Genomic DNA, 13,087 nt, shown 5'->3' with positions numbered 1-13,087 from the left:
CATCAGGAATCGATGAAAGAACGACTAGCTTGGCATACTAGCTGCTAGTTCGTACCCCTATCTTTTTCGACAGCTGTTTGTCAGTAGGTAACTTTTCTTGGCTAAATATGCCATGTTCACAGAGACGAATCACTTCTAGCGACGTGAAAAAGTTGTCGAAATATACGACCGATGGTTTTGCAGAGAGCGATGCGAGCGACTTGAAAGTTTTACAGAGAGCGATGACAACTTTTGCCTCGAGCCCCAAACTATCTTCGTAATAATGTATATGATCAGAACCGAAGAATGACAGAAAAAAATCGCTTAAAGTCTTTAGTTGGGACTCAGTCGCCAATAGGTACAAGTTCCGCTTCATCAAAGATAGCGTTAATTGTCAAATTTTGTTGCTTTTCAGTATTATGTCAGTGGTTTCGGAACAAATTTATATTTCATAACAGTTTAGTTTTCTGTCGTCCTGGAAAAGGTGTATATGGCGCTATCGCATTTGGATACAAAATTAATCCCGACGTGTCTGCAAATGGACGCCGACACTACTGGTAACATTTTCGATGTGAGTTTAGAACCCAGATCCATACCTTCTTCTCTCGAGGAATGAATTTACTTAATTCAGACAATATAACTGAGCACCTTTCTCGTTCTCTCAGACGATGAAACTGACACTGCTACACTACTCTCAGATGAAGAAACAGCACCAGTCTATTATAGAAAAGATGGAGCGTTGGCAGAGGGACTTGTGGGGATGCTGGGAATGTTTCTCGAATAACAGGGGTTAAAGGTACTGTTTCTTCATCTGAGAGAATGCAGCAGGCTCAGTTTCATCATCTGAGAGAACGGGAAGGTGTTCAGTTACATCTTCTGAATTAAGTAAATTCAGTCTCTCAAGAGAAGAAGGTATGGATCTGGATTCTGAACTCGCATCGGAAGGGTTACTAGTGTCGACGTCCTTTTGAGGACACGTGTGATGGATTTCATTCTCTTCTTCACTACTGCAATCAGAAGAGGGGGCGTAGTTTAGAGGCACGAGGGCCATGATTTTGTTAACTTAATCCCATTTTATTTTACCCTGAAGCCACAAAACAGAAAAAAATACATGCAGCAAACAAAAATCAGTATGCATAATGTTACTATATATAAAAAAACAAGAAACATATAAATACATATACACAAACATAAAAATTAATGTATGTTGCATTTTCTCTAATATTAACCTTATCTGCGCAATGTTAAAATTACTTAACAGCCCAACAAGAATGTACTTTATTCATAGCGGCGCAGTGCTAAGACTGCTTAACATACGTTACACTAAGTATATTTCTAAGAATCTCGCGAAGCTAAGCATTCTTAACACGCATAATTGGAACACAGTCCTGTGTTAGTTAGGCTTCCATTTTGTTAGAAAAATATAAAAACACAAAGCACACACCCTCAAGAACATATTGCAATAGTATTTCGACAGACATTATAAATATAAATATTTTTAAATAATTTATTATTACCTTGCGTCCTACGGCCGATTTCTGTCGCCGTGCCATCTTACCACTAACTGTCAAAATACGTGCGCCTGGGCAATAACTTTACTCGTCGAAGATGAGTTAGGTTTTAAACTATCATTCTATTAAAACAAGTACTGAGTTTAAGTGAAAATTACGTTACAATATTTTTTTGATTTTGATGTAAAGTATTCTTGACATTGCGAATTAAAGGGTTAAAGTAAGTATTTTACTATGAAGGGAAAACTTTTTGCGATAACTCAAAAACAGCTAAACTGATCATGCCCGCTATAGTTTTCATTTAATGTCTTTCTTAAGCTCTACTTCCACGATTTTTTTCATATTTTTTGGACCTATGGTTCAAAAGTTAGAGGGGGGGGGACACATTTTTTTTTTCTTTCGGAGCGATTATCTCCGAATATATTCACTTTATCAAAAAATGTTTCTTGAAAACCCCTATTAGTTTTAAAAGACCTTTCCAACGAGACCCCACACTGTAGGGTTGAAGCAAAAAAAAATGTCACCCCCAATTTACGTGTAGGGGAGGTACCCTAAAAAAAATATTTTTTTAGATTTTATTGTACGACTTTGTCGGCTTTATTGATTTATATATCCATGCCAAATTTCAGCTTTCTAGCACTAACGACCACGGAGCAAAGCCTCGGACAGACGGACAGACAGACAGACAGACAGACGGACATGGCGAAACTATAAGGGTTCCTAGTTGACTACGGAACCCTAAAAAACGTTATATAGATTGTAGAATTGGTAATTTTGGTCTAAGTTAATGATTTAATATTTTTATAATTCAATCTGACGATGACAAGTTCCACGCCCAATTTTCACATTGTAACCGTCATAGTAAGAAAAAGCGTACAAATTGTCAGATTTAGTAATAGCACAATAAAATAATTAATTTGGACTAAAATTAGTAATCCCAAAATCTGCTTAACGTTTTGTTGAAATCCCCACCAACCAACGGATCAACATAGAAAAGTGGTTAAGGTCGGCTCTAAGGGGTAGTAAGACATCAGTCATATCTTAATCTGATATGCTCGAGTAACTACAAAAATCCCCTCTTGGGCTCCCGGACTGACTATAAGTTTGATTACGAGTATCCGGCTCGTGTTTCGATAATGATCGTCAAAGATACTTACAGCAATGGGCACGGAAGAACACAGCAACGCGTTCTTCCGTCCAAACTTATCCACTGCCACTCCAAACACGAACACGGCAATGGGTGCGAAGATGAACATGATGCTCGCCATCCACGACACGTCGTCGTCAGTGAGCGGCTCCCCGGCGGGCGAGTCGGGCCCGGTCAGCAGCGCGCGGTGCGGCGAGATCCAGCCCATGGCTGTGCCGTAGGCGAGGATGGGCATGCACACTGGAACAACAATAGGTACTGGTTTAAAGGACTAGATTCGTTAAGGCCTGTTTGCTGTTTGCAACGTTACTTGTGCCTTACCCTATGTGTGTCGTAGTAAAACTAATTTATTGGTTCACTCCCCTTTGCCTGGCCTGGCTCGCCTATACAACAAGCTTGCTAATAATGTTCCCTTTATTGGCTGTGTTTCACGACAGTGAAGCCTCTTTAAAACAATTATTATCTGTACATAGACAACAGCTAGCTCGGCTTAGCTTAGTTACTTTTGTGTGGAAATTGTATTGTTAGTATTACTTAAGTAGCTGTTTTGTTAATTAGTGCCTATCATTTGTACTTATTCGAATTTATATTAAGCTGTTTCTGAGTTTAAACTTAATGTTTAAATTAAATTAATAATCCATGCTGTGTTTGCCTTTAAGTGGGGGATCAATTATTAAATGTGCTTTTTAGGGTTCCGTACCAAAAAGGTAAGGAAAGGAACCCTTATGGTGCGGCTCTGTCCGTCCGTCCGACTGTCACAACGCTAAATATCTCGAGTACCACTTAAGCTTTCAATTTGAAATTTAGAATAATTATGAACAACGCTAACCCAGACACATTGAAAGTATTGTTTTGTTATTTTTTTTAATAAGTATGGGAAATGCCCAATATTAAGAGGGGGCAAAATTTCAAAGTCTAGTGAGTAGGCCAAGTGGGGTATCATTTGAAAGAGCTCAAATTGACGATTCAAAAACAATTTTTTATTATATTTTAATAGTGAAAAAAAATCATTTTAGGCGGATAATGTGAAAAAAAACCATTACCCCCCCTCTCCCTTATCTCCGAAGTTTACCGAAGAAAAATTATGAAATTTTTACACAATATTGACATTACTATAAATTTTACAGGAAAAATATAATCAGACCTCTTTTCTTTAATGTCTCAAATTAGGCAAACCATTGGGAATGTATGTATGTACTGCAATTGATTTTACTGAATCGAAACCTACCTAAATCTGAATTAATTTTTTCACTTTCTACTTTCAATCTTAACTTTATTTCATTCAAAAGTTAGCATCACTTGTTATTATAATAATTTCAGGTTAGTTACTTATTCCAATTGGCATTTAGAACAAAAAATTATCCTAAATTAAATTTCCGAACTTTCTTCTTTCTACTAACGTTGTTACATAGTGATGCCTTGTTGGAGTTTGGCAAAAATAAGAAAAAATACAGTACCTAGCAAAGTTTTTGCATAATTCGATTTTCTAGTTCACTGAAGCTGCTGAAATTTCAGAATTTACAAAGAAACGCAAGTATTTAAGAACGTCGCCAAAAACACCAGTTACGACAACGTCTAAAAATAATTCCGTCGAAAATTGGCGGTCTGTACAAAAATTGTTTACTTAATAATTATACGTTAAATCGTAGAAAATATGCTCATTTTTGTGCGGTATTTCCGGACCGATACGACATTTAAACCTTCGACATTTAAAGGCCGGCAACGCACTTAAAACCCCTCTGGTGTTGCAGGTGTCCATGGGCAGCGGTAATCGCTTACCATCAGGTGATCCGTCTGCTCGTTTGCCTTTTATATCATAAAAAAAATTGGCTGACTGAAGGAAGCGAAGTTTAGGGCGGGACTTTCATGCTTGCATAATCCCAATATTTTTTTGAAATCGGTTCATCCGTTTGAGAGCTACGATACCACAGACAGACAGACATTGGCATCAAAAATATAACACCCCTCTTTCGTGTTTCGTTTGCGTCGTGGGTAAAAATGTATCACTGTTATGTACGGTCGTACTTCAACTTCAACTTCAACATTTATTCAGCAAATAGGCCACAACGGCACTTTTACACGTGAACATGGAATTTACATACAAACAAAAACAAGCACATCAACAATTAAGTATAAAGTCCGATTACAAAAAAAAAAACAAAAATAATAATAAAAAAAAACAAACAGATACAAAAAATAATCTAAAATTATTTAGAGGTGTAAATAATATATCTCTAAATGTCAGAACTAAATGACTTTTATCAAATTATCTTTAGAGATGTATAGAGTCTCTAAGAGTCAACATTCCATATAATTAAAACATTCATTAGGATAAAAGAAACATACGAGAACCGAATGAGGTGTCTCACTGTAATTATATACTCAATAAAGTTAACTTAAACAGACCAGTCTCCACAAACAGATTGTGTCACTTTCAAATTATTTCCCAAGCAAATGAACTATTTTCACATAGCCTCTTAAGGCCCAGGCATAGATATGAAAAATCCAAAATTTGCCACTGGAATTTGAACCTATAGTGCACGGAATACAGTAGATTTTATTTTGTTTGAAAATTGCACGAAACAAAACAAATGCAACTCTGTCCTAATTGAATATGATTTAAATTTCATCGAACTGAATAAGTCCTATAGGTAGGACCTTGGGCCTTACGAGGATAGGATACGCAAACGTCAGTTTAAGGCAACAAATCTAATTATTTCATACAAATATTTTGACTTGTGATATCTTAAGTAGAAACATTAAATAGTAGTTGTAGTAGCAGGCTTTGGGTAGTTGTGAATGTACAGTCAACCAATTTGATTCCTAGGCCACTATAGAACCATGTCATAATGACTTCTAAGACAGTGCTTATTCAGTGATGCATGTCATGTGTAGAGTAGTTAAAGCGACAAGGTTCTATAGTGGCCTAGGATTCATATTGGTTGACTGTACATCGTTTATCAGTTTTTATAGTCAGTAGTTTTATGGTATCGTGTAGGTCGTCGTCATGTATCTTGAGGCCCTGTTCTACATAGATATGAGGCATTTAGGATCGAGTAATGTTAAAATTTTATTATTTTTTGCCATAACGCGGCAAATTAAGTCGTAGGTATGTCTTGAATTAACTTTGGTTTGTGATCATTTACTTACCTACTCAAAAAGTCGTGTGAATCTTCATTGAGATAAAGGAGAAAAAACCGGATAAGTGCGAGTTGGCCTCGCCCACCGAGGGTTGTGAACAAATTTAACTTATTTTGTTTTTTTTTTTTTTTTTTTTTCCTTTTCTTACAAATTTATAGTTTGGAGGTTTTCCCTGTACTTGTAGTGTAAGACGATATTACTTAGACGCTTGTTAGGGTTCCGTAGCCAAATGGCAAAAAACGGAACCCTTATAGATTCGTCATGTCCGTCTGTCTGTCCGATTATGTCACAGCCATTTTTTTCCGAAACTATAAGAGCTATACTGTTCAAACTTGGTAAGTAGATGTATTATATGAACCGCATTAAGATGTTTATACAAAAATAAAAAAAAACAATAAATTTTGGGGGCTCCCCATACTTAGAACTGAAACTCAAAAAATCTTTTTTCATCAAACCCATACCTGTGGGGTATCTATGGATAGGTCTTTTAAAATGATATTGAGGTTTCTAATATCATTTTTTTAGAAACTGAATAGTTTGCGCGAGAGACACTTTCAAAGTGGTAAAATGTGTGTCCCCCCCCCCGTAACTTCTAAAATAACAGAATGAAAAATCTAAAAAAAAATGTATGATATACATTGCCATGCAAACTTCCACCGAAAATTGGTTTGAACGAGATCTAGTAAGTAGTTTTTTTTTAATACGTCATAAAAGGTACGGAACCCTTCATGGGCGAGTCCGACTCGCATTTGGCCGCTTTTTTTTTACAGCTTCAAGAGACTGTAGACCTGTGTATATGGTTTTAATTTCAAATCAATACTCCACGCGTTCCCGAGATATAGAGTCTTGACAGACAGAGAGACGGACAGACGGACAACAAAGTGATCCTGTAAATAATAATATATAAATATGTATATAGGGACAATTTTACACTGATCGACCTAGCCCCAAGCACTAAGCAAAGGTTGTAACATGGGTACTAGGCGCCGATAGACATACGTATATCCATAGAATACACCCATACTCAGGAACAAATATCTGTGTTTATCACACAAATAAATGCTCTTACCGGGATTCAGAACCGGGACCATCGGCTTCATAAGCAGGGTCACTTCCCACTACGCTAGACCGCTCATCACATAGGGGTTTTTTCATTTTGAGGTACGGAACCCTAAATTCAGGTATTTTATTCGTACCGGGGTATGCAGTATGCAATTCCGTATGCAGTTGACATTAATGCACTTTTTGAGACGTATATAATAAATAGTCTTAAACTGGATGCGCCTTCCGTGCTAGTTCTTTGTGAACTACCCACGAAATCCCTTATTTCGATTTAATAAATCAAATAAAAATGTAAAATAATACATTAGTATTGATTTTACATTTACATTTTTTCCGATAGATTTTACAGGGGTTGGGTTGGTTTAAAAATCGTTGAGTATATAGATGACGACAAAACCATCAGTGACTTTGCTCATAACGTGCAACTTCGCACTTCAAGTCGAAAGTGACCACAGAGCGAAATGGCAGTTCAAATAATGTTGTCACCACTATAGTATTTTATGCAACAGTTGTATAAGAAGGATCAAAAAAGGCGAGTGGCGTGAGTTACAATGTGAGCCGGAGCCGAAGGCGTAGGCGAACATTGTAAAGGAATACGCCACGAGAATTTTTTGACCTACTTATACAACGTTGCATACAATATTTTTCCTACGAGTCAACAAAAATAAATCTTAATTTAGGTAAACAAATTAAGGCGACACCTCCTCGTAACTCATGAGGCCCTGGTACTTGCTACTTGCTAAATTAATTTTTTGGACAGTTTTTTCTCAATTTTGGCCACCTTAGCCTACGGAGACTAACAAGCAACGCTAAGCGGTCTTTGTAGTCTATGGGTGTTGCTATATTACGGGTGTCACATGCGTGTTTCTTATGAAGTAATTATTTTTACTATGCAACCAAATGAATATTTTGTAAGTTGGCAGCAATGCACTTAGTTTAAAACTGTATTCGTTTTGGTTTTGTTAGGTTGGTAGCCATAATTAATCGCAGTAACTTTATAGCTTATAAAAGCACAAGAGCTTTTATGAGGAATAGACAATATAGACTTTTCTTGAAATCTTTTATGTATGTTCTTATATTCGTGTTAATGAATGCATAAATGATAGATAACAGTAGAGGAGTAGGAAAAAAATATTACGTTACGGACGACTTTTTGTTTTACTCCTGTTTTCATCTTACTCTAACACACTCAATCAAAATTCAGTGGACTCGGGACCCGTTACATTTGTTAGGAAACTAATCACTCAGGTAAATAGTTGGGTGAGGTAGCTCGCAAGTAGTACCATCGATTGTTGACAATTACTTACAGATATCCTCACAAATGTTAGTCTTTTTTACTTCGAAATAGGATCTAATTTCGTGTGGCACTCGCTAATTGTTTCTTCACCACACGACACCCGCTGATCCTCATTATCCAACACAATGGTGACGCTGAGAAACATGAGATAATGGAAAATCTATACACAATTATACATTCACATATTCATGTGTCTCTAGCCTACTGATTAACGTTGGCAGGTGATGTGGCACTAGAACGTATAATTACCACATATAGACCGGTCAGTAAGAGATTGCCTTCTGGAGTTTCCTGGATTCAACGGGCATCAGTAATGAATTTTAAAGAGCTGTCATAATAGATCACTACCTGGTCGACGTGGCACTCAAAGGCCCACAAACCCCAATAATAATAAAGAGATTGCCTGGTGAGTGGGTGAATCAGGTAGCTACGGCATACCGACATGTGTCTGAATCTTGAAGTAGGATTTTATATGTATGTTGGTCTATATCATGTCGTAAATATGTTATATTGGCAGATTTTAACTCACGTTAGAATTGTTTCATTTCAGCCCTGGAAGTGACACCCAATTTGCTTGTATCGTATTATGTCATTGATCTACGAAAAGAGGGTAGGAATAAGCTGGACATGTATGACATACACCGTCTGTGGCTGTTGGGGGTATCGAAACTCCCAAACGGATGAACCGATTTTAGTAAAGGATTTTTGGTACACCCAGAATTCTTAATAGGTTTTTCTTTAAATACTGAATGGTGATTTTATTACTTGATCAGAGGTCCTCCTCTAATTTTGAATTACGCTGTCAACGTATACAATAGACGTCGGAATGAAAACAAACATATTAATATTTGTACCTTCTAGAAATGATGATAGATTGTGTTACATTCGGAACTTCATCTAATAATACGTGCGTCGTCAAACTAGGAATACCAACATGGAGTCGGTTTACCACTAAGCACAATCATTAATTGGGTTGAATTTTTAACAAATACTCAGCAACAAATAGAAGAAGATCGGATGAAGATAGCGGACTACGTGTTGTGGATATTTTTGGATAATGAAAAGTAATAAAAACTTTAAAGTTACCCTTAATGATGGTGTTTCAGAACAGATTGGATGGCGTTTTCTGAAAGGCTTGTAGATAACTTAAGAGGGAAGAATAGCTTTGCGATCCTAGCGAAATAACGGTACTTTTTAGGGTTCCGTAGCCAAATGGCAAAAAACGGAACCCTTATAGATTCGTCATGTCCGTCTGTCTGTCCGATTCTGTCACAGCCACTTTTTTCCGAAACTATAAGAGCTGTACTGTTCAAACTTAGTAAGTGGATGTATTCTATGAACCGCATTAAGATTTTCATACAAAAATAGAAAAAAAACAATAAATTTTGGGGGTTCCCCATACTTAGAACTGAAACTCAAAAAATCTTTTTTCATCAAACCCATACGTGTGGGGTATCTATGGATAGGTCTTCAAAAATGATATTGAGGTTTCTAACATCATTTTTTTCTAAAATGAATAGTTTGCGCGAGAGACACTTCCAAAGTGGTAAAATGTGTCCCCCCCCCCCCCCCCGTAACTTCTAAAATAACAGAATGAAAAATCTAAAAAAAATATATGATATACATTGCCATGTAAACTTCCACCGAAAATTGGTTTGAACGAGATCTAGTAAGTAGTTTTTTTTAAATACGTCATGAAATTAAAAAAATTTTTTTTTTTTCAACATACCCATACATGTGGGGTATCTATGGATAGGTCTTCAAAAATGATATTAAGGTTTCTAATATCATTTTTTTCTAAACTGAATAGTTTGCGCGAGAGAACCTCCCAAAGTAAAAAAAAGTGTGTCCCCCCCCCCCTGTAACTTCTAAAATAACAGAATGATAAATCTAAAAAAAATATATGATATACATTACGATGCAAACTTCTAACGAAAATTGTTTTGAACGAGATCTAGTAAGTAGTTTTTTTTAAATACGTCATGAAATTAAAAAAAATTTTTTTTTTTCAACATACCCATACATGTGGGGTATCTATGGATAGGTCTTCAAAAATGATATTAAGGTTTCTAATATCATTTTTTTCTAAACTGAATAGTTTGCGCGAGAGAACCTCCCAAAGTAAAAAAAAGTGTGTCCCCCCCCCTGTAACTTCTAAAATAACAGAATGAAAAATCTAAAAAAAATATATGATATACATTACGATGCAAACTTCTAACGAAAATTGTTTTGAACGAGATCTAGTGAGTAGTTTTTTTTAATACGTCATAAAATTAAAAAAAATTTTTTTTTGTCAAACCCATACGTGTGGGGTATCTATGGATAGGTCTTCAAAAATGATATTTAGGTTCCCAATATAATTTTTTTCTAAAGTGAATAGTTTGCGCGAGAGACACTACCAAAGTGGTAAAATGTGTGTCCAAAGTGGTAAAATGTTGAACGAGATCTAGTAGTTTAAGTAGTTTTTTTTAATACGTCATAAAGGAACCCTTCATGGGCGAGTCCGACTCGCACTTGGCCGCTTTTTCTATTTCTATGAGAGCCACTTCGGGAGGAAACGTTTTCCACTAACTAAATCTTAACAAATCACTTTGATTTTGATGTCGGTCGCTTCAGCATAATATATTCTAGGTTTATAGGTTTCGTTTAAAAAAAAAAAGGAACAGAAGTGAAAAAAAATGGTTAGGGAATAATTTTGCACGAATTGCTTTAATTATCAGTATAAAAGTACTATCATTTATGTGGTAAAATACAATATTCATTTATTGCGCTATCGTACACATTAAAATTTAACACTTCAGAACTATTACAATTATTTAACATTAAAAAGTTTATCCCTCAGAAAAATCAACTTCCATCCATAATTTCAACGACTCTTATCTCACCATCATGGAGTTTTTCAATCAGGTCACGTGTCCGTCTTACGAATTTTCAATCTGTCGAATCTGTCGGTGCACAGCGCCGCTAAAGAAGTTTCGACTTCAAAAAGAAAAAAGTGTATTACAAATTAAAAAAATAGGAAAACCTATAAACCTAGTTTTTCATTGTGTCAATAACATATTGAAAATCAAGGAGAATGGAAAATATTTTGAAGTGGAAAAACATTTTCTCTTTTTGTACGAGTATGTGGGCGTGGTATAGTATACTTATATTTCCCTCTTAAGATACATGTTACAAGCGGTTTATAAAATGCAACTGTATGGGGTACTGACATCAGCAGGCATACAAATCGAAATTGTAATTGAAACTGTGAAATGATTAGAATTGTTATTCAATAGTAATTAAAAATTAAATTGTGTAAAGTTTTTGCATGCTAGTATTATTATATACATATAGCAGAATAAGTAACAAATTGTCAAAATTACATCTGTGGACACCAAAATATGTACTTATTCTATGCAAATAAAGTTATTCTATTCTATTCTATTCTATTCTAACTAGACTTATTCGTAGCTCTCCGGTGCATTACTGCGAGCTACACCGTGCCAAAATATTCACACGTGTCTGATATCCGTGTTGTGACATTGTCTTATGATGTACCGCTTTAAGTATTCTGACATTGAATTATGAAACATTGTATGAATTTAAGATTTAATCCCAATCGTGTTTGAATGTTGTGGTTTTCAGAGATCTGAATAAGATTCTGAATTGGCACCGAATATTATGAGAAATAAATTTCGAAACAAAATGCATGTTTAATGAAAGGTTTGAAAAGTTAAAGCTGAATGAGACAGTAGCTAAATTCCACATCTGAAATAGAATTTTAGACATAGACATAGATTTTTTTTATTTAACACCACATTGAAAAATGTTTACAGGCAATGCTACAAAACATTACAAGCCTTAAAATGAAACTTAATTAGGCACAAATTTATGTTTACATGTAGATATAAAAAACTTTTAAAATTATGATGCTAAAAAGGAGCGAACCTCAGCATGTGTTGCAGCAGGCTTACCTACTACAACGCTGGTTTTCAGGCCGACCCTTCGTACAATACCAATTTGCTTGTCGGAAACTGTATGGCTAAGACTGTTTTAGTTTGTGTAGAAAATAATATAGGTATGCAATATACATGTTTATGTTTATGGATATATTTATAAGATTATACTGTACGATACTATGACATATGTGAAAGTAGGTTTAATGTTTAGGCTAAATAAATACGTTGGGTAATAAAGTATGTATTGAGGAAATAAATAACATGAATGTAATAATTTTACTATAAGTAGGTACCGAGATTAACAAAGTTGAACGGCGCATAAGAACGATTTCGACCACTACAGATACGACGGTTTTACCCTAATTTCATCTAATTGGATCTAGATTAGGTCTCAGACCATAACTAATAGAATCTTGAAATTCTAACATCTAGAAAGGTGCCTTCTGTCTCGGTCCGAATGCTGGGAATCGTGTGTTGAGTACACGCGCGTTTTATCTTACCGGTTTGGGTAACAAGAGTTTTATGTTCGAAAATAGTTATATCATCAGCAAATAATCGTTGGGAAACGAAATTATCAGCAAATATTTGTAAACAGCTACCGAATTTTATCGCTTTTTTATGAGCACTATGTATAGGTAGGTCGCTCACCTATAGGTAGATAGCTATATACTTATGTTTGTAGGTAAGCCTTAGCTATGTTAGCAAAGGCATATTTAATAAACAGTTTGCGGCACTTTTAACTTTTAAACCGATTTCTGTAATAGTTAAGACTTTCTGCATCACGAAATTAAATCTAGAAAGGAGACCTCCGTCTCGGCCAGAAATCGGTCTGAAATTAAACAGGGAATATAATATTAAATGTAATACACGAACTAAATTACACGCCACCGACGTAGTTTCCGTCATAGAATAGAAGAATTACTTTATTTTAATTTCTCAACCTCTGAAAGTGGGTTGTTGTTGTTCTAAAAAGTGTGAAGAAAATTATACGTTTCTGCTCTAGAGTACT

At 35.5% G+C, this 13,087-nt stretch overlaps 1 protein-coding gene across 1 annotated transcript in view; it reads right to left on the bottom strand.

Annotated features, from left to right (window-relative positions):
• LOC133530378 (facilitated trehalose transporter Tret1-like) overlaps positions 1-13,087 on the bottom strand; it is a 40,358-nt gene that overhangs the window by 24,532 nt on the left and 2,739 nt on the right. Inside the window, exon 2 of the mRNA XM_061868292.1 lies at positions 2,648-2,877. Coding sequence (XP_061724276.1) covers positions 2,648-2,877 — 230 coding nt within the window. The remainder of the gene's footprint in view (positions 1-2,647; positions 2,878-13,087) is intronic.

This window comes from Cydia pomonella, chromosome 22, assembly GCF_033807575.1.
Source record: "Cydia pomonella isolate Wapato2018A chromosome 22, ilCydPomo1, whole genome shotgun sequence".
NCBI classification, from domain to species: Eukaryota; Metazoa; Arthropoda; class Insecta; order Lepidoptera; family Tortricidae; genus Cydia; species Cydia pomonella.
Note: the sequence above shows the minus strand (reverse complement) of the source record. Positions and strands in the feature narration are given on the sequence as shown.